The 23369-nt window shown below is 40.9% G+C and overlaps 1 protein-coding gene across 1 annotated transcript in view; it reads left to right on the forward strand.

Annotated features, from left to right (window-relative positions):
- Window positions 1–23369, forward strand: part of LOC126298602 (cocaine esterase) — a 129195-nt gene that overhangs the window by 73366 nt on the left and 32460 nt on the right. Inside the window, exon 2 of the mRNA XM_049990002.1 lies at window positions 10573–10682. Coding sequence (XP_049845959.1) covers window positions 10573–10682 — 110 coding nt within the window. The remainder of the gene's footprint in view (window positions 1–10572; window positions 10683–23369) is intronic.

The raw sequence follows: 23369 nt of genomic DNA on the forward strand, positions 1-23369 counted from the left end.
TCATCTGCATTTCTTCTTGGTGTAGCAATTTTAATGGCCAGTAGTGTAGTTGCCGCATTCCCTCTTCCTTCGGCTATGCACGCTTATCATAAGGAACATTGCATCGTAGTTCTTAATGACCCCCACTCACACAAATTTCGATTGAGGTGTGCAAACAAACTGTGGTGCGATTGATGTTTGCCTTGAAAGCGTTCTCGATTAATGCGTCCAGCGGCTCGTCCACTTTATTCAGATATTCCATACATTCGGTGCACGTCTGCAAGCTCACCGTTCGTATACCGTTCCACGCTCCTGGTATGCTGGATAGCGCTCGATTGAGGAAATCCTTATGTTCCTCTCCAGTACCCTCGTATACGAACACCACCTAGCGGCGTTCTCTTCCAGTACTCTCGCGTAGAACACCACCTATCGGCGTACGACGACGTTTGCGGTCATGGGTTGCTACGCAGTTCTCAGTCCCTATGATATGCCCCACCTTCCCCAGAAGTTCGTTGAAACATTTCTGCGACACCCTGTATTTGTAACAGATTGTTGACCGTGTGGACGACCACTTACTGGTATCTACAAGAAATTGGTTCCCATTATGTGTAACATGTTGCTGAAAATTTACACCGAAGTCCAAAATTATCACTTATTTAGTTCGAAAAAGGAGGGAATTTGAAGGAAATTAAAAATATTGCACAACACTTGACACAAAATTATAAAACTATCTGTGTATTGTGACAGGGATGGAAAAAGCTTTTTCTAATGTTTTTAAACTGTCATTGCAAATGTGAATTTATATTTCTTCTTGTTTATTTCACAAGTCCCTCTTTTTAACTTTGTTCAATGCCACGAGTTGAGAAAATTGTGGTAAGACCATTATCGCTGCAGTGTGTTTATATATGATGTGTTCAGAAGGAGAGGAGAAAACGAAATGAAACTTCATGAGTTGAAAGGATACGTGATGTTATTTCAGTGGTTACAGTATCAAGCAGATTTACAAAGAACTTAGCAGTACGGGTGTACTCATCAGTATGATGTTGCACCCGCTCCGGCCTGGGTACACGTGCTGACTCAGTTGAGAAGGGTGTTACAAATTTATTGTACCCTCTCTTGAGGCAAGCTGGTCCACAACAGATGTAAATGATCCTTGATGTCCTAGATGCTGGTACTACATCAAAGACGGCCCTTTACATGATCTCTCGGGGACAGAGCTGGGGATCTTGCTGGCCATAATTGTACCTCATCATCACACATACAGCTCGAAGCGGCAACAGCCGTGTATATACAAGCAGTGTCCTGTTGAAAATTTGTACAACGATAGTGTCACATGTGAGGTAATACGTGGGGATGCAGGATGTCCGTGATATATCGTTGTGCCATTAGAGTTCCCTAATCGCTGCCAGCTGTGACATGAAATCATATTCAATGGCTCCACACACCATTATGCTAGTTGTAACACCGCTGTGCCTCTAAAAAACATTGAAAGTATGGGATCTGTCCCAAGTTCTCCGCCATACTTGCCGAAGATGGTCATGCAGGGTACTGCAGAACAGCGATTCTCCACTAAACACATTGCAATGATATTCATCAGCAGCTCGTGCTTCCTAGTTGTGGTTGTTGTGTTAATGACAGCCTACGTATGGGGCAATAATTCCCTACTCCGGTTGCTGCTAGACTTTGACGAATGGTATGTGAGGATACGGAATGTTGCAGGGAGTCCATTACTTATTCTCAGCTGACGGGCGCAGATGTGTGCTTGGTACACAATATAGCGATCCTCTTTTGCAGTGGTCAGACATTGTCGACCAGATCCTTATGCCTGCCCTCATGTCCTCATTCTGTACAACACTGGGCCGCTGTCACACCCGCATTCCCGAAAACTGTGGATACTGCATGATTCGACAAATGGAGGGCCGCAATGAGACGCCTTTCAAATCCTATCAGGTGCCGAAAACGTTGTCTCACACTATTGTGTGGAATCACCATGTCCTTCATGGTGATCACTTAACACCTGACGCTGTTCACGCCCTCATATACCTTACCAGGCCTGTTAACAACACTAAACACGAACAACACAAATGCAAACTAGTAGTTGTCTACCCATCACGAAGAACAGAACTCTTAATCATTTATATACTAACCGATGGTATATACACGAATGAAGTTACACTGACATCTGGCCATGTTTTCTGGGTGCTCCACTTTTTTGTGAGGCAGTGTACAAAGGGCCTTCAAAAAGTTTTGCACAATCGTCTCTAATTTTTTTTATTTCTTGCACGAGGAGAATGAAATTTTTTGTGAACATACTTGGAACATTTAGCTATAAGTTGGTATATAATAGTATTTTCTTTTATTTACAGGTGATTCATAATGGAGCGTGAAGTAGACGTCAGGTTGCGACAACGGTCGGTGATAGAGTTCCTCTACAAGACTGGCGATGACTTTGCCACACCGATTAGCAGGAAGTTGCTCTTTGCTTATAGGGAGGACACAGTGGATCGCAGCAGTGTCCAGCGGTGGTTGCAGAGGTTTATAAAAGGTGATTTCTCTCTATTGGACAATCCACGATGCGGTAGACCATCGACGGCAGTGAATGATGTGAATAAGTAGACCACTGATCAAATCATCCAAAATGACAGATGTGTGACGACAAGACAGCTTGCTGAAATGCCCCGTTTGTCATTGGGTAGTGTGGTATCACTGGTACAGTCACTAGAATATAGAAAAGTCTGTGCACGTTGGGTGCCTAGATTATTGACAAGAGAAATGAAAACGATGAGGAAGAATGTGTGGTAGAGTCTCATGAAGACCTTTACTGAAGAGTGGAAACAGTGTTTGACGGCTTCATTACCCAGGATGAAACATGGTTGTTTTTGTACGAACCTGAGAGCAAAACCTAATCCATGTAGTGGCGTCATCCAGGTTCACCTCGGAAGAAGAAAGCAAGACTTTCACGAACAACAGGCCGAACGGTGATGGCCTACTTCTTCTAGGACCAGTGTGGTGTCATTTTCATTGACTTTTTGGACCTTGGGACCGTTACTGTTTGTCATTGGGCAAGCTGAGACGTGCCATCAAGACCCACAGACCACAGCTTCAGGGTCAGCTCATCAGACTACACTATGGCAATGCCAAACCCCATACAGCACTTATGACGCAGGAGAAAATCTGGAAAATGGGTTACAGTCCGGACTTGGCTCCACCTCATTTTTACCTCTTTGGTCGTCTGAAGGCCCACCTGCGCGGTAAAACATTTGATAGTGAGAAAGACCTTATTTTCTGTGTCAAGCGATTGTGTAAAAGTCAATCCCCAGAATTTTACGAAAGTACATTTACATTATGGAAAGAACGTTGGGCCAGATGCGTCACAGGTGATGGAGACTACATTGAGTATGCTCAACGTATAGCTAAATGTTCCAAGTATGTTCACAAAAAATTTCATTCTCCTCCTGCAAAAAATAAATAGATTAGAGACGACTGTGCAAAACGTTTTGAACGCCCGTTGTATACAGGGTTTCCCAGCTATCTTGTCCACCCAAAATATCTCTGCAACAATAACAACTATTGGAAAACGACTTTCACCGGTATCAATGTAGGGCTGGGGCCCATGAATGTACATATTTGGAAACATTCTGAAACGAAAGCATATGTGTTTTTTAACACAAACTTATGTTTTTAAATGGACCTCCTATATTTTTTCTTCAGCAATCCATAGAATGACAAAGCACATACACAATGGCGTTAATTGCATCGCAATATTACCATTACATCCCGAGATACTGAGACGCGAAGTTGACGCTTGAACACCCGACATGCGCTGCTAGCGCACGTCCTGAGGCTCAGGCGTGAACCCCATGCTGCCCGTAATCGCGATGTGATTGACATGTGTAATCACACTTCCATACTTATCAAGAGGTCCGAAACGAATAATACGGTCTGCTGCCATCCTGCATTAACGTCGTACATTCCAACAGGTATTTATACATAGGCTAGGGGTGATGCGGTTCTCTAACATATCTGTGTACCGCAACGATAGTCACAAAGTTAACTTTGTTATCGTTAACCCGTCACTGAAAAGGTAATACCGTTCAACGTTAAAACTGTACTTTACTGTAGAGCTAGCGCAAGTGACAGTTAATCATTCACTTGTAATAGTTAAATTCATGTTGCTGGTTTTAGTGAAACGAGCAAGTGGACTAAAAGTTTTACCGTTGTTTAGGTAAAAATGTTTTGATTTGGGAAGTTCAGGTAGGACATAGAAGATGAATGTAAACATGTTTAACCAATTAGTTTTATTATCACATAATTATCAATGTTATGTTTATCTAATGCGTTAAATGACAAATTGTTGCAAACAGATGTTTCTTAACATCACTGGGTAAAATGGCCCTTTGTAGAAACTTCCACTGTGATACCAGCACTACATACTAAACATAGCGTGCACATCTCATGCTTAAAGTGATGCCCATTGGCTTGCATACATAGGGTCACCCTGCGAATGAAGGATGCCCTACTTCGTGCTACTGTTTCCTCTTTGATGACTGTACAAGCATCAATAATGCGTTGCTTCATGTCCTCTGGTGTTGTTGGTTCATGTTGGTAAACAGCATCCTTCACCGCTCCCCAAAGAAAATAATCCAACGGTGTAAGGTCCGGAGATCGGACAGGCCACTGAACTGTGCCACCTCGTCCAATCCACCTACCGGGAAACTTACGGTTCAGAAGTCGTCGTGCTCGTAAGGCGTTATGTGCAGGGCATCCGTCATGCTGATACCACATGACCATTCTCCGGTTCAGAGGTACGGTGTCCAAGAGAACAGGAAGATTGTGTCGTATAAATCTGGAGTATTGTCTGTAATTTTGGATGCAATTTATAAAGAAAGGTCCGATAATGGTATCTCCAATAATCCCACACCAAACATTAACTTTTCACGGACGTTGATGCTCTATCTGACGGAGCCATTTTGGATTGTCTGCGGACCAATAATGCATATTTCTCATATTGACAATTCCTTTGTTGGAGAATGATGCCTCGTCGGTAAAGAGAACACCTGCAAAAAAATTTGGATTAGTCAGAAGTTTTTGCTGAGCCCACCGACAAAATGTTACCCTATTGCGGAAGTCATTTCCATGAAGATCCTGGTGTAAATGAACATTGTAAGGATGAAATTTATGGCGTTTAAGAATACGCTGTGCACTTGATTTCGACACACCAACTTCACGTTAAATTTGACGTGTGCTTATTTGAGGATTCATAGCTATGGTAGCGAGCACAGCAACTTCAGCACGTTCATCTGTGCGTGTTCTAGAACGATGTCAAGGTCTTGGATTTAAGCTCGGGTTCACGTAGACGAGATGTGAGACGACCAAACATCCGGCGCGAAGGCGATGGCTTGTCAGGGAATCGTCTTCTGTACAGTAGTTCTACCTCCACAGCATTTCGTCCACCTACAACAGGGTACAGTACAGGTATGTAGAGTAGGGTATAAAACAGACATATTAACTTAATAATCATAATGTTCGCTAACAGTACTATCAACAAACAAGCAATCTCATAACGTATTTCCCATCAACGTACATTCTCCATAGATCAGCAGCATTTCTACCACATCTTCGTGTGTGTACATTATACTGGACAGTATAAGTTCCACAACACAACGTTTATTCACAATGTGTACTACCTCCGTGCCGTCACTGGATTACTCTGATGCACGACTACACTGGCAAGCGGTGTACTACACGCCAAAGCAACAACAAATGGGATGCTCGGAGGGTGGTGGAGTACAGGAGTTTGCATGGGTCGCAAATCATAAACAAGGCGAAGTGGTAACTGTGGCAGTAGTGGGAACTACGTCGGACACTTGACTAGGTAGAGCCAGGCCCTGCGCGACAGGCACAATGGGTCATATAACGCATTAGGTAAACCTTATTTTAGGTGTGCAGGATAAATAAGACAACCTGACGGGTGTACATCGATCGGTACTGGTTCATATTGTGTACGTAGATTCGTAAAACGTGCAAGAGGGAAACCATTATGTGCTTATGAGAGTTGATGGCAGCAGACCGTATTATTCGTTTCAGACCTCTTGATAAGTATGGAGGCGTGATTACACATGTCAGTCACATCGCGCTTACGGGCAGCATGGGGTTCACGCCTGAGCCTCAGGACGTGCGCTAGCAGCGCATGTCGGGTGTTTCAAGCGTCAACTTCGCGTCTCAGTATCTCGGGATGTAATGGGAATATTGCGATGCAATTAACGCCATTGTGTATGTGCTTTGTCATTCTATGGATTGCTGAAGAAAAAATATAGGAGGTCCATTTAAAAAACATAAGTTTCTGTTAAAAACACATATGCTTTAGTTTTAGAATGTTTCCAAATATGTACATTCATGGGCCCCAGCCCTACATTGATACCGGTGAAAGTCGTTTTCCAATAGCTGTTATTGTTGCAGAGATATTTTGGGTGGGCAAGATAGCTGGGACACCCTGTATATGATTTAGATGTCTGTAATGAAGAGCGCTGATATACTTGTGTGCTAGTGCAATGTGCACTTTTGAGCTTATTCCACAGGAATTAGAATGCCCACCACACACAACAGCTGTCATGCATTTACCATGCACTGAGTAAACTTTCATATGGTCATACTGCACCCATAAAACATTCAGTGACTTTCTTTCATATTATAGACCTATACAATTTGTTAAAGGAAAAAGGATACCTTATCCAGCAAATAAATCAATTCCATTGCAGCAGTATTTAAGATTTTCAATAGATGTCGAATGTAGTTCCACAGTATTCCAGAAACCAAACGTTGGTCTGCTTGCAACATGGTCTACAGTTTGGAACTTCGAGCTATGAACTGCAACTGGTGATTTCGTATAGTGACCACAGTTTAAAAAAAAAAAAAAAAAAAAAACTGTTTGTGTCTCCTTCATGTGCTGTGTTGTTATACAGCATAAGGAAGCTACTTTTTCCTATCCATGACCTGAAATCTCCCGTGATATGATTAATAAGTTCTGGAGGTGACCATTATGAAATAATCTATAAAACATGGATAATTTTAGGTTTAAAAAATAATTTCAGTCAGTCATTTGTCTGACACAAACCTCACACTGAAGTCCCCATTTCACCCAGTCCCAGAAATATTTGTAAAAGAACGTAAATATTTTGTAAAAGAACGTAAATAAATATGTATTATCTGTAATAAAAAACAATATTCAACATAAAAAATGTTTGTTAAAGTTGTTGTTATTACATAATATCCACATATGAAGTTGCAGAAGATATTGTGTTACAGTTTATAGAAATTATAACGCTACTTTAATGCCATTTATACAGTAGAGTACTTGATTATACATTTCATATAATAGCAGACTGAAATAAATGTAGGTCTGGGAAATATTGTGCATACGCATTTCAAAAGGCTGCGTCGCTGTTGAACTTGTAACTCTAAACCTCGGATGAGAAAATTCATCATACAGAAATAGGCGGGAGCTGTCAAAAAGTTTTTCACGAAGGTTCGCAATCGTTGTGACGAACTAAGAATAAAATATGTAATGTCAACATAAAATCGGAGTATTATTGTGAGAAACTTGTTATTAGAAGTTCCCTGGAATAATATTTACAAAAAAAAAAAACTGATTAGAATTTAGAAAAGCTCTTATACCGTCTGCACTCGGCTAAATCTAAGGTGTAACATCTATATCTACATTTATACTCCGCAAGCCACCCAACGGTGTGTGGCGGAGGGCACATCACGTGCCACTGCCAGTACCTCCCTTTCCTGTTCCAGTCGTGTATGGTTCGCGGGAAGAACGACTGCCGGAAAGCATCCGTGCGGCGTCGAATCTCTCTAATTTTAGATTCGTGATCTCCTCGTGAGGTGTAAGTAGGGGGAAGCTATATATTCGATACCTCATCCAGAAACGCACCCTCTCGAAACCTGGACAGCAAGCTACACCGCGTTGCAGAGCGCCTCTCTTGCAGAGTCTGCCGCTTGAGTTTGCTAAACATCTCCGTAACGATATCACGCTTATCAAATAACCCTGTGACGAAACGCGCCGCTCTTCTTTGGATCTTCTCTATCACCTCTGTCAACCCGACCTGGTACGGATCCCACACTGATGAGCAATACTCAAGTATAGGTCGAACGAGTGTTTTGTAAGCCACCTCCTTTGTTGATGGACTACATTTTCTAAGGACTCTCCCAATGAATCTCAACCTGGCACCCGCCTTACCAACAATTTATTTTATATGATCATTCCACTTTAAATCGTTCCGTACGCACATTCCCAGATATTTTACAGAAGTAACTGCTACGAGAGTTTGTTCCGCTGTCCTAGGCCTACCCAGCCTACTCGAGTCCAGGGTCAGTTTAAGGCACTAGGACACAAGCCACCTCCTGTGGCACTACGCTGAGAGGGCTGCCACAGCTGTCAGAGTTCTATACAGGACCTGTCACAAGCTGAGAAGGCTGCCAAAGGCACCGCAGCTGTAAGATTTCTATACAGGACTTATCACAGGTAGTAGAAGGCGTTTGTGGCATCGACTTAACAGAGAACCATGTTTTCCAGCGCTTTTTGTGTAGGAAATACTTTTAGAGCCTGTTTCATTAATGAAGTCTGAGGGAGAAATATATGGCGGTAATATGATAGAGGTGGTGTAAATAAGACAGCTTATGATATCACTAAATGTGGCTTCAGATGGGCGCTGTTGTAGAAAGGACACAATGAGTTGAATGTCAATAAATTTTTACATCACAGCTAGGTAGTTTCCTTTTTGGATACTGATGTAACCCCATTAGACATATATATGGAGTGGGAGCAGTCTTTCATTAGCTTAGCAGAGATGCCGCATCGTTACATCTCCGTATGTAATATAAGAGATAAGGATGCAACAAGAGATGAACTATTGGACCAAGGAATACTTCTGCAGTGGAGCAATATGATCACTGTGGGTAATAGGTACGTGAGCTTGAAGGTTCTAAGAAACTGCTGCCATGGGATTTGTATGAGCTTTGGATTCCGAATTTTGTGAAACAGTAAAAACTAGCGAAGATTACAATTTAATGTGTCATTAATGAAATTATATTGTATATATTAAATTATATTAATGAAATTGCCATCAGATATCGAGCACAAGCTTGGAAAGGATAACGACTGGAAAGGAGACTGACCGTTTACTTTCAAAAATATGCATTCCAGAATTCACATTGAGTGATTTAGGAAAAGCGAAGACAACTTAATCTCGATGACCTGATCGGAATTGAATCCTACTATTCCTGACTGCACACCCAAGGCATTAACAGCTCCACTGTTACACTTGGTTTGAAATAGTATAAGGATCAAACATTTCATGAAGGAAATTAGGGAAGTCACTAAGCGTAGGGGTTAAGTTGGGCATCAGATACTTGGCAACATGGATGAATGAGAGTGCAGCTATATGGGAATGCTTTTTAACCAATGGATGACAAATTGTTTTCTGTCCATGGTGGTCAAATTAATTTTATTAACAATTTGTGGATCAAATGTGGCGAAGGAGCATGTGTAGTTGTAACATAACTATGGAATAAAATGTATTGGTATGTATTGTTTTGTCAACGTTATTTCATGGCTTTTGAGTTGATATGGTTGTCTGGACACAGATAATGAAGGACATAATAAAGGAAAGATCATTATGGTTTATCGTCCTATTTATGATGAAATCAGAAAACAGAGCAAAATCTTAAATTTGACTAACATTGTACGGGTAATTGGTCGTCTCCTTTCAATAGGAATACTCTAGCATTATGTCTTAGGTGGTGCAGAAAGATCTGTGAAAATCTAAATCTGGAAGAGCAGATGGGGCTTCTAACCATACTCCTCCCAAATGCAAGTCCAGTACCTCATTATACTGAGCATGGTTCAGGGATAGTACGATACAAAGGTTATGGGGCTAAGGATGAAAACTAGTTGTGGCATTGGAAGATTATTTCTTAAGTCTGTAGACTATGTTTTATATTGCTATTTGGGAGTTCAGCTAACTCCAGAGTCTTCAAACATATACCCTTAACAAAGATGTAAAACCAGTCTACCGTCGTCAGATTGTCAAATGTGGGATTTAACGCAGAACAGGAACTAAAATTTAAGCTGTGTGATATGTAACTGTGCTCTCCTAAATTCATTATAATAGTGATGGCTGCACAATTTGCTTATTGTACAATGTGGTAGCTACTCCAGTTCATGCATTGTAGCAATATATATGTCTTTATTTCGGTACTCTGTTTTAGTACGATGTTGTGATGCACTTGTCCCCACTTTCATGTAACTCATTCCAGGTAACTAGTTCACAGTATGACATATTTAATCCCTAAAAATGCTACCTAGTTCTTATGATACATTTCCATTGATATCATGTTATTCATATACATTTAAGCATAGAATAACAGCCTTTTGTGGCTTGTGCAACTTCTATATCATGGAGTGTAATGTAGATTCGTTGTTGTTATGTTACAACATTTGTTACTTATTTTTGCTGGTAATTCTTATGTTATATTTTTCCTGAGTTTACATTGCATTTGTACAAGACAGTATTACTTACTTGACAGGAACAAGTCCACCAGGAGGTTGGCCCGTTATGGTTTGGTTTCATCCAGGGAACTTTAACGCTGGAGCACCTCAACTATGGGATGGTTCTGTGCTTGCTGCCAAGCAAAAGGTAAATTAATTTTCATAGAAAACATTAGATGCTGTATTACTTCTAAAGTCCTTCCTCCTGTTGTTTAATAGTTAGAAACGAATTCGTTAGTGAATATTTGTAATACCACGTGTAACGAAACCACCCAAGAACGTCTCGTGCCTAGACGTCCACTTGGACAGCATCGCAAGGATGGAAACAAAGGATGAGTCGAGTAGAAATTAATAAGCAACTAATTAGGTGACAGAGACCCTTTGATGATGAGCAACACAATGGTATAGTCATAATTTTCATGTAAATTTTATTTCGACGTAACTAAAAATTCGACAGCGAATTAAAAGAATAATGAAATTGTAAAGAGGGAAGAGGCTTTATAATAAGAATTCCCAGCATACAGAGGAAGCGAAATCTGTAAACAGATTTCGACTGTCAAAATATTGAGAAGAGTTGATCAGCAACCGTTAAAAACCTTTTTCAAGTTCGAACGGAGCGTCTTCGCGGTCCTGAGACAGCCTGTAATTCTGACCATGGGGGCGGCCCCAAGGCAGGGAACCTCTGGGACAAAAAGTAAGTGGCCTGATTGCATGGTCCAGCAGTTGGTGACTAGCCCTTTCCCGCCCAGTAGGTTACCACTAGCCTAGTTTTTGAGGTTAAGATCTTCATGGAAGGACCAGCAGCTGCAGTCTCGCCCGCGACTGCATCTTTGCTACAGACATTCAGTGTCATCTCACAGTAAAGTTTTTCTATTCATTGCTTAGAACAGAGTTCAATAACGTTGCCCGGTTTCGGTGGACGCTTCGCTCGTTTGGCAATCGTAAGTATCTCGCTAAGAAACGGCCTAGCAGCAGCTCAAGCATTCTCTTTCCGATGCCTTCTTAGTTACACCTGTGTAGCTACAGATCAGCACTCACTCTCTATGTCAGTTTTGTGATTGTGCAATCGTCAGGAAGAATGTCTAAATTTAAACAATGTCCTGTTCTATTATGATTTTGCAATACATTTTTGTTTTTATGTTTACTAGATGTATTATTACGAGTGTTTGTGTTGTAATCCCTGGAGCGGTTCTAGGCGCTACGGTCTGGAACCGCGCGACTGCTACGGTCGCAGGTTCGAATCCTGCCTCGGGCATGGATGTGTGTGATGTTCTTAGGTTAGTTAGATTTAAGTAGTTCTAAGTTCTAGGGGACTGATGACCTCAGATGTTAAGTTCCATAGTGCTCATAGCCATTTGAACCTCTTTTTTTTCCAATCGCTACCACCTTTCCCCAGTATCCTGATCAGTTTGGGGTGGTAAGTTTTTATGGGACCAAGCTGCTGAGGTCATCGGTCCCTAGACTTACACACCACTTAATCTAACTTACCCCAAGGACAACACACACACCCATGCCCGAGGGAGGACTCCAACCTCCAACGGGGGGAGCCGCGCGAACCGTGGCATGGCGCCGAAGACCACGCGGCTATACCGCGCAGCTATCTGAATTAGCCAGAGGCCCTCTGCAAGCAGGGACTAGCAAGGGAATATTCCCAGCTATAAATTAACGATCTCAATGTAACTTGGCAGGTATGTAGAAGGATCGAAAGAATGTAACACTTCTTTTTGTTTTTGGTCAATTCCATGTTTAAGTGGTAATTTGGCATATTATGTTTAGAGGAAAAATCTTCGAAACCACGAAACATAAAAAACGTGTTTCACAAAAAAACGTGTTTCATATAAAAGCTGAAATGTAACTAACGTTGTCAAAAGAATGTAATAAGTTTTTAAAATAGTTTGAAATATTGTAAAATATCCCAACAACTTTAAGTAATTTTGCAAAACAAAAACATTTGTTACATCATAAATTAAAGAAGCTTTTCACGCCGCATCCATCCCTGATTAATACAGACAGTTTCTGAAATGCCTTTTTTGGAAAATAAGCTGTACATAGTTTACTGTCAGAGTATTTTCAACATACCTAAGTAAAATATATAAGCATTCATTATTATCCTAAGTATTTGTTTTACTTATTTTTGTTTTACTTTGTTAATTATTATTTCACACTTTAAATTCGTTTTTTCTTGTTTTTTTAGTGTACGATTTCGCAAATGTGTATGCTGTTAATTGAAAATAGTAAGTACCTCATTGTTACACAAAATCATCACAATATGATAATCTGTAACAAAATTCTTGAAACATAACGTCTTTTAAGACCGTAATCATAAAATGAACGAAAATTCCTCACATAATACATGCGACGAACAACACAACATAAAACAAAATTCAGCAGAATTGTCAGATTGTGGTGGGAGATTCTCTAAATATGCTGATTTGTATCAGGCGTATTTCAGTACATTGGTTAACGTCAGGAAAGAGAATTGCTTATGTACTGGTGACTGCAGCTTGATTATATTGTTTCTAAAGTGGAGGCTGATGTCATAATCATTCAGTAGCGGTGAATTTGAAAATCTCCTCACAAAATTCTTTCAGCTTCAAAAGCCGTGTATATCCAATGTCTGTACCTCTCCTGCTGCTCCTTTTTGGATCATCAAATTAACAAGTGCATTGTCCTCGGGTATGACACTCAAAAACGGTTCTATCACACTGACCACCCAATGAATCTAATAATAATACATATTTTTCTCTAGCACTGAGAAGAAAAGTTCCATCAAACGAATTTCGATATACTATTACACTAAGAATTGGGCTCATGATGTTTACACATTTCTATTTCAATTTTAGGCAATTTACTCTTTGGATACTGCTAGTATCAGCCTAATGTAACGTATATACTTTAAAAGTGTGCATTTAGTTTAGACCAGATGTCATATTGACGTGCTCCTCTCTCTTAGATGCAGTTCTTACTGTTGTGTTATGAGCACGGCATTTGCATATAAAGTAATTTTTCAGATTGTAGACTCGAGAGTCCAGCGTACATTATAAGTGTGATAAAATGGCCAGTCCAGAAACGCACACATCTGGACAGTTTTTTCCCTAAATTGATATCTCAGTCACCTGTTTCAAAGGTAATCAGCAGAATGTGTGCCATTATTCAGCATCTAATGAGGCTCTTGTTAAGTAATAGTGAAAGAATTACTATTGTGTCAAATGTGCCATGTTCTCCAATAGTTATATACCCCATGTATCACATTAAGAGAAATGGCATGATAAAGCCACTAATATAATGAACGATTAATTCAGTCCATTAAGTTTTAAAATATAAAGTGTTTGTATTCCGATTTCCTTTAGTTACACGTTGAGCTTACGTACTGAAGCTCTGATAAAGTTTGGAATCCAATGATTATAACTAAAGTTGACATTTTTGTGAAACATGTTATTTGTAGCTATAACTTATCGTCCCTCTCAGAAACACAGGATTAAACTAGATAGGCCCGCTATGTCATAAAGGTGGCAAACAAACAGTCAGTATGCACTGTTATAACAAAACTGCCTGGTACAGACCTCGTAGTCCCAGGCAGCGTAAATGAAAAGTTACTAGCCCCAGTTTGAGAACGAGATAAATATTGACAGGCCGCGGGATTCCGGCTTATTTCCCATACAGTAATAGACGCTGATAACCTCCACATTGAGCACGCGAAAGCTCCAGGAGCAGACGCGGACAGAATCGACTAACAAGAGAACATTTCCAGATGTAAAAAATGACCTTGATGGAACTTGGCGTGTATTCAAAGAGGTCAATACAATACAATACCAGCACATGTCTTTTCGTTTCAGCCCAGTTTCACTTTGAGCTGTAAAACACACCTTGAATAGTAATTTGGCAGGCCAGGTTTAGAGGGAATACCTTGGAAACCATGAAATATAAAAAAATGTGTTTCATATAAAACTGGGATGTAACTAAAGTTCTTAAAAACTATTTAACCAACTTTTGTAATAATTTGAAATTTTGGAAAATACACCACCGCGTTTAATCAATTTTTCAAAATGAAAACTTTTGTTACAACAAAAATTAAAGCAGCTTTCAAGTCACATGTGTAATAAAACAGGTTTCTGAAATGCATATTTTTAGAAAATAAGATGCTCAGCATGCTGTTAAGAATATCTTCAGCATACCTAATTAAAATACGCTACTGGCAATTAAAATTGCTACACCAAAAGAAATGTAGATGATAAACAGGTATTCATTGGACAAATACATTATACTACAACTGACATATAATTACATTTTCACGCAATTTGGGTGCATAGAGCCTGAGAAATCAGTATCCAGAACAGCCACCTCTAGCCGTAATAACGGCCTTGATATGCCTGGACATTGAGTCAAACAGAACGTGGATAGCGCGCCCATGCAGCTTCAACACGATACCACAGTTCATCAAGAGTAGTGACTGGCGTATTGTGACGATCCAGCTGCTCGGCCACCACTGACCAGACGTTTTCATTTGGTGAGAGATCTGGAGAATGTGCTGGCCAGGGTAGCAGTCGAACATTTTCTGTATCCAGAAAGGTCCGTACAGGACTTGCACGTGCGGTCGTGCATTATCCTGCTGAAATGTAGGGTTTGGCAGCGATCGAAAGAAGGGTAGAGCCACGTGTCGCGACACATCTGAAATGTAACGTCCACTGTTCAAAGTGTCGTCAATGCGAACAAGAGATGACAGAGAAGTGTAACCAATAGCACCCCATACCACCACGCAGGGTAATACGCTAGTATGACGATGACGAATACACGCTTCCAATGTGCGTTCACCGCCATGTCGCCAAACACGGATGCGACCATCATGATGCTGTAAACAGAACCTGGATTCATCCGAAAAAATGACGTTTTCCCATTTGTGCACCCAGGATCGTCGTTAAGTACACCATCGCAGGCCCTCCTGTCTGTGCTGCAGCGTCAAGGGTAACCACAGCCACGGTCTCTGAGCTGACAGTCTATGCTGCTGCAAACGTCGTCGAACTGTTCGTGCAGGCGGTTGTTGTCTTGCAAACGTCCCCATCTCTTGACTTAGGGATCGAGACGTGGCTGCACGATCCGTTACAGCCATGCGAATAAGATGCCTGTCATCTCGACTGCTAGTGATACGAGGCCGTTGGGATCCGGCACGGCGTTCCGTATTACCATCCTGAACCCACCGTTTCCATATTCTGCTAACAGTCATTGGATCTCGACCAACGCGAGTAGCAATGTCGCGATACGATAAACCGCAATCGCGATAGGCTACAATCCGACCTTTATCAAAACCGGAAACGTGATGGTAAGCATTTCTCCTCCTTACACGAGGCATCGCAACAACGTTTCACCAGGCAACGCAGGTCAACTTCTATATGTGTATGAGAAATCGGTTGGAAACTTTCCTCATATCAACACGTTGTATGTGTCGCCACCGGCGTCAACCTTGTGTGAATGCTCAGAAAAGTTAATCATTTGCATATCACAGCGTCTTCTTCCTGTCGGTTAAATTTCGCGTCTGTAGCACGTCGTCTTCGTGGTGTAGCAATTTTAATGGCCAGTAGTGTATACAAGCATTCATTATTATTCTAATTAAATGTTCTACATATTTTGTTTTATGTTTTAAATTGTTATTAATGTTTTAAATTCCTGTTTCTTTTCTTCTTTAATTTATCATTTCGCATATGTGTATTTTTTAATTGAAAAAACCAACAACTTATTTTTGTGATACAAAATCATAACATTATGATAATGTGTCAAGAAATGTTTAAGACGTAAGACTTCTCACACCATGCACATAAAATGAACGAAATTTCTTCATATGATACACACAATGGACGACACGATCCAAAACAAAAGTGGGCAGGATTCAGTAAATATGGTGAGTGATCCTCTAAATATTCTGATCCGTACCAGCTATAATTCCGTACACTGGAAAAGCTTAGCAAAGAGAACTGATTATGTACTAGTGATACAGACATTATATTGCATCTGAAGTGGAGATTGCCATCATAATCATTCAGTAGAACTAGATTTAAAAGTCTCCTCTCAAAGTTCTTCCAGCATCAAAAAACATATGCATCCAATGACTGTATCTCTCCCAACAAGCCATTTAGGATCACCAAATGAACAAGTTCAATGTCCTCGGGCATGGTGCTCAAAACTGTGGTTTGACAGTGACCACCTCAAGAATCTAAAAATAATACAGATTTTTCTCCTGCACTGGGAAAGAAAACTGCCATCGAATATCTTTTGGTGTGGTCAGACGTTAATTTATTAGATTTCGATCTCGTCACAAGAACCTGCGGGGCTTCAAAAAGATTTTCTCCAAATTTTGGTCCAAACCTTTCTTGAGTTTCTGCTAAAACTATGAAAAGCGGGGCAAGCAATTTTCCAGCTGCAGAGACTGTAGGCTGAGTCGCGTAAGTGAAGTTCTCTTTATGGCTCATCTCCATAGGCTCTAACGAAGAGGATCTCACAAACCGTCTAACAGCATGAAGAAGCAACAGTGTATTAGGGCTATAAATTCGAGTAGAAACTGCTAAGCGAGCTATACCATGAGAACAGTTGCTGCAACAAGCTATTGACAACACGACAGAGATGATTTCAGGATTTGTTTCTGAAGACTTTTATTTAAAAATTATAAAAGTTGCATCATGTTGTAATCAGCCTTGTTACCAAATCCACTTCTCGTCAGCCGCAGCCAAGGGGCGCTGTGAGCGGCGGCCAGCAGTGCACTCAGGTTTGAAGTCTAGCAAATGGTTCAAAATGGTTCAAATGGCTCTGAGCCCTATGGGACTTAACTTATGATGTCATCAGTCCCCTAGAACTTAGAACTACTCAAACCTAACCAACCTAAGGACATCACACACATCCATGCCCGAAGCAGGATTCGAACCTGCGACCGTTGCGGTCGCGAGGCTCCAGACTGTAGCTCCTAGAACCGCTCGGCCACTCTGGCTGGCCGCAGACTAGCAGCTCCCGGGCTAGAGGGCTGTACCGCTAGTTTGGAACACCATAGACCACGACGCGAGTCTGCCGAAACCTGTGCCTCTCGTTATGCAAACAGACGCCGCCAGCTCTAGCAGTCCCGTCCACAGCTATCTACTACTACGGAAACGTACATCGCCACACGACTTCAGGACCTCGCTGCACTCTTCGGGATCTCTCTCTCCCTTTAACTCTCTTCGGATTGCTACGCATCGCGTGGATTTCTGGATTTGTCCACCTACAGCGACTTCTCTTTTGATTACTTTTCGGACAGCCTGTACTTGTCAGTATTCGCTGTACTTGTGTTGCTGAATAAAATTGTGGTCAACCTGAGGCTTCGCATTGTGCCATCAGTTTACAAATACAGAAGATACCAACCGTTTACCCAATTAATAATTTCCGAACGGTAATTGATCATTTTAGCAATATAGAATTCTATAAGAGTTCTTTTAATTCGTAGGAAGTGGAATTGACGAATACCGTTGTAACATTGATTTCTGAGAGCAATGATGGACCAAGATAATGGGTTGTGTATAGTGTGATGGATCAGAGATCTATGATGAATCAATGACTGAAAATGACTGTGTATCGGCAACTAATTGGGAGTCTTTTATTCTAATCAAAGTTCTTTCATCAGAAAACCGGATTAAATTTCGAATATAAAAAATCTGCTATTGAATTTTGGAAGAGAAGAAAGAAGAGAAAACGGGCACTTTCATCCGTGAAGCATAAGTATCGCAAAGTGACACAACTGTATTTCTAGGAAATGTGTCTACTTCACGACAGCTCAAAAAGGGATAAGATGAAGGTAATATAGAGTTGGGATTCATATAAAGTATCCGAGGCTATGGACCATCAACTGGATATTCATAATACTGATCTTCAAAAATGGACCGTGCAAATGAATAGGGAGATAAAATTAACTAATTTCAAGGCAAGCTCCAAACGGACATTGAATTTAAAATCGACGGACGTAATTGTATCTCGGAAAATAACTAGAACATATATAAACGATAAGAATGGCCTCGTCGAGGTGGTTTTGCGATTTGTAGTGCAAGCTAAGGGGCTTACCAGAGTTTTGGGTGCTGAAAATGTGCATAGCTCTGGTCAGAGAGGATTCAACCTGCAGTTGGCTTCTGGATGTACTTTGTTTGAAATTAAAGGGTGCAAATAAAATTGAACTCATTGTGCAGTCACAGTCATTAGTTACTTACAGTTACACAATTCAGTCTACAGTCTCTGCAGCTGGCAAATTGCATACCCGATTTTCATAGTTTTAAAAGAAGCTCCTGGAGATTTAGGACCGAGAATTCGAGAATCACTTTTTGAAGCTTAAAAACTTATTGTGATGGCATCGAAATCTGATAAACTAACGTCTGCCCACCTTCCAAACTTCACAGCAGTTCTGCGAAACTTGCATGACTAGTACTCCTGGAGGAAAGGATACTGCGGGGACAAGGCTTAATCACAGTTTGGTGGATGTTCCCAGGAAATGATTTGGAATCTGCGTGGAAGTTTCGTATCAGCGCACACTCTGCTGCAGAGTGAAAATTTCATTGTGGAAACATCCCCCAGACTGTGGCTAAGACACGTCTCTTCAATATCTTTTCTTCTAGGAGAATTGTAGGATTGTTCAGGTAAGTGGCTGTGTGCAGGTTCTAATCGTATAGTTTAATTTTCTTGTTTAGTTTAATTTTTGTTCATAATGCTGTCTGATTTCATTATTTAACCATGACCTCTGTGCTCCTACCGTAGCTTCGTGTGGTGCTTCAGAATCAATACTTAACTTTACATACGGGGGTCGTCCACAAAGTAAGTTCCGTTTGTATTTCTACCCGCGGCAGCGCTATGATCGCAGTTCCGAGCGTGGGCGACAGTTACTCTGACTGAAGGAGAAGACATGTACGCCATTTTCAGGTCGCTGCTGCCGACGTGTGCTTTGTAGTGCTTCTTTATAATGTCAGCTGTAATTGAAAATACCACCGCGTGTGAAATCAGATCTGTAAATCGTTTTCTAAATGCAAAGAAAGTTAAACCAAAGGAATTCATCGGCAAATCTGCGAGGTTTACGGATAAAATGCTATGAGTGATTCAATGGTTAGAAGATATGTCAGACCGTTCAATGAAAGACGTGATCAAGTGCACGATGAAGAACGAAGTGGACGCTCGTCTGTGGTTACTGATGAACTGATTCACACAACTGAAGAGCAGATTAAGCACAACCATAAGTTTACACGTAGTGCCCTTGCTATGGAAGTTCCGCGAATCTCATGATCACTAATTCATGAAACTGCTTCTGAAAAACTGGAATTTCGAAAACTTTGCTCACGTTAGGTACCCACAATTCTTACTGAACGACACAAAAAACAACGGATGGGCAGTGCACTTCAGTTTTTGACACGCTACAATGAAGAAGGCGATGGTTTTCTTTCTCGGATATTTACGGGGGATTAAGTATCGCATGACACCCCTGAAACAAAACGGCAGTCAATGAAGTGGAGGCACATGGTTGAATACGCAGGCGGCAACCTTCTGCGAAGAAGGCATACAGAATTTTGAGCCACACTATGACAAGTGCCTACAAAATTTCGGAAGCTATGTAGAAAAGTAGTTTAACAGTTGCAGATTTTTGTACAATAAATATTTTTTTCTGTATCTGTACACGTTTGTTTTATATAACCAAACAGAACTTACTTTGTGGACATACCCCGTATATTTAATTTGGAATCGAATGATACTGATTACACCTTTTGTTAAATTTCAAATTGTTTCCTGTCCTGTCTCATTTGGATAATACATTTCTTGTAGGTTTTGCAGGTCTACAATGTAAATGTGTGATAGGCAGCAATAACATTGAGAATGTTAGCTGCCATTCTTCCTCATTTCCTACCTCTGTTATGTTTATGATGTAGATATGGACAAATATATTTTATCCCAGTGGAACATAGCCTCAGTTAGGCCTAAAATTGAAAATAACAAACAGCTGTACTAGCCAGGAAATAACTTCATTTATATTTTTATAGTATAGAACATCATGTCTGCAAATTATACAGTTCTTTTTATTTAAATTCTGCCTTTCCCAAAACACAATGCATTTCTTTTTTTTTACCCAGATATGTTTCGACACCTATGTGTCAACTTCTGTGGTTTCGGTTTATTTCTGTAAAATATCATACAAAATTCATTATTGTTTTCCTGCTTTAGGCCTAAAACTATGGCATGTGCACTTTGTTAATTTATTTCGATTGCTCACGTGGAATTACATTGCTTGTGGAAACGAATTTTACATGTCGGCTTGTATTTACCTCTTTTTGTAGTTTTGCCAGCATGTCATCTGCAAAGCAATCGTAAGGAAATTTACTCGTTTTTGAAATACTTTTTCGTGAGTAGTTGTTGCTTGTGTCACTACACTTACATTTTTCTTCCACTTGTGGGTCTCTGGTGGATTTTGTTGTTATTGTTGTATTTGTATACATTCTTTTCCACATTTTTTACATGTCACTCTCACCTTTTTTCACACATATTTGACAAAAAACGGTATTAGAGCAAACACTTATGTCTCCATACTCATAAAGAGGCGCTATGTTATTGTCGGCACCCACTTTTTCATCGTTCTGTCTGTGGTGAATGTTTAGTGAAAACTATTGTTGTGCGGCTGCTGGAAGAGAACTTATATTATGTGTGTGTGTGTGGGGGGGGGGGGGGGGGGAGGTGGATGAGAAAGAGACAGAGAGAGAGAGAGAGAGAAAGAGGGGGGGGGGGCAAAATTGGGCAGAGGTTTGAAAAGTATACTGGTGTCCAGAATTAAAGCAACAAACCGCTATTTCCCCGTCAACTGTCTAATTCACTATATAATCATACAAACTGTCAACAGATATCCGTAGAACAGTGTCCTGCACGGAAGATGGCATTCCGGTCAATGGACAATCACGCCAACGATGACGTCATGACATCTATCAAACGGCGTAGTGCTTGCCGGGTAGATCCACATCCACAGTGGCTGCGTACACAGTCATAGACGGTGCAGTATGAACAGAGAAGATGCCTACCAGATTCTCTGCGATGAAGGTCCATGGGAACAATGGAAGCAGGACAGTCACAAACTCATGTGACTCGATGGCTTAATGTGAGTCGTTCTGTTGTTTTTCGAATGTGCTGACAGTTTGTACAGACCGAATCTGAATTCCGAAGATGAGGGTAGGGCGATCACGTGTGACATCGGAAACACAGGACCGTTAATTCACTGGAAGATCAAGATAGTACCTCCTTAGCACTGCACGGCAACTGACATCTGACCTCGCAGTATCCACCCGACGTGTTGTATCGAGGCTAACAGGTTTCGACAGAATGGCCTTTATTGTTGGAAACCTGCTATATGTGTGGCTCTGAAGCGTCTTCACAGAAAGGAGCGCCTAGAGTGGAGTCATCAACATGCCACCTTAACGGTCGAATAGTGGGCCAATGTTCTTCTCACAGATGAGTCCTGATTTGGTCTTGAGAGTGATTCTCGGTGGATTTGTACCTGGAGGGAACGTGGAATACGACTTTGAGACACACATATTTTCGAAAGAGACGCATATTGATGAGGATCCCTAATGCTGTGGGCATGGATTATGGTGACCACTCGAACACCTCTTATGAAATTGTACGGGTGACTCGGCAAAGTTTAACTGCTGTCAGGTATCGTGAAGAGATCTTGGGACCTCAAGTACGGCTGTTCGTACTAATGGACGATGATGCTCGAACTCATACAGCACGGGCGGTTGATATTTTCTTGGAAACGGAAGATATTGCATGCATGGCGTGGCCTGCTCAATCTTCCGATTTGAAGCCCATTGAGCAGGTCTAGGAAGCCCTAGGGAGATGGGTTTCATCACGTCAGCATTCACCAACCTCTCTCCCACACTTGCGAGCAGCTCTGCAGAAAGAATGGGCATTATTGCCTCAACACGAGGCTGATGTCATCATGTCCTGTCTTTGTCAGGCCTGTATTGCTAGCAGAAGTGGTCACCCCATACTGAGCACATGAACCAGTTGTCGGAATGTGTGTGCAAATCCTTTAAGTTGGAAAAAAACGAAGAACATTTCGGTCTACCGTTATGCATGTTGCAGATGTTTACGTTATGTATTTTTCACATAGTTTCTACTTCACTATCATCTTTTTATACTGTTTCGGGGCAAAATAACGTAACGTTGCAAAATTTCCGTTTGTTGCTTTAATTTTGAAACCAGTGTAGATGTTTTTGGATATCTGACGAAGGTTTAACACCGTGTTTTATATGTGGAAGTAACTTTTTACAATTCATTGAATGCTACAAACACTGTTTCGTTGCACAGTGTTACAATTTCATTCAAGACTTTCTTTCCTTGTGTCACTCAGCTTGTAAAAAAACAAAAAGAGGTCCCAAACCCAAAATTGTGTTAGGTGAAGTGAGTGATTAATGAAAAAACTTCTAAATACCTCAGGTGATGATAATTCGTCTTTTGTACCCATTATTCCTCGAACGTTAGTTGAAATAACAAATGTCGCCCCCACATCACAGACAACACTATGATCAAAATTCAGCTTGTTTCACTCGGAATCTTGTGAGTTAATAGAGCAAAACTACTGTATAGTATATAGTAAGTAAACAAAGTGTTTTACATTTTGTTCACAAATACTTCCAAATATAGCACACAAAAATAAGTGACTGATTTAGTTATGGAAACGGTTGTAACTCAAAATATAGTTTTTTCTCGCAAAACGTTAAAATATGAAACAAGCCGACTAGAACATTACACTAGCAAGTGTCTGTGACGCCTACACGGCGAACACACATATATTTAGGCACAT

Source organism: Schistocerca gregaria, chromosome X (genome assembly GCF_023897955.1).
Source record: "Schistocerca gregaria isolate iqSchGreg1 chromosome X, iqSchGreg1.2, whole genome shotgun sequence".
Taxonomy (NCBI): Eukaryota; Metazoa; Arthropoda; class Insecta; order Orthoptera; family Acrididae; genus Schistocerca; species Schistocerca gregaria.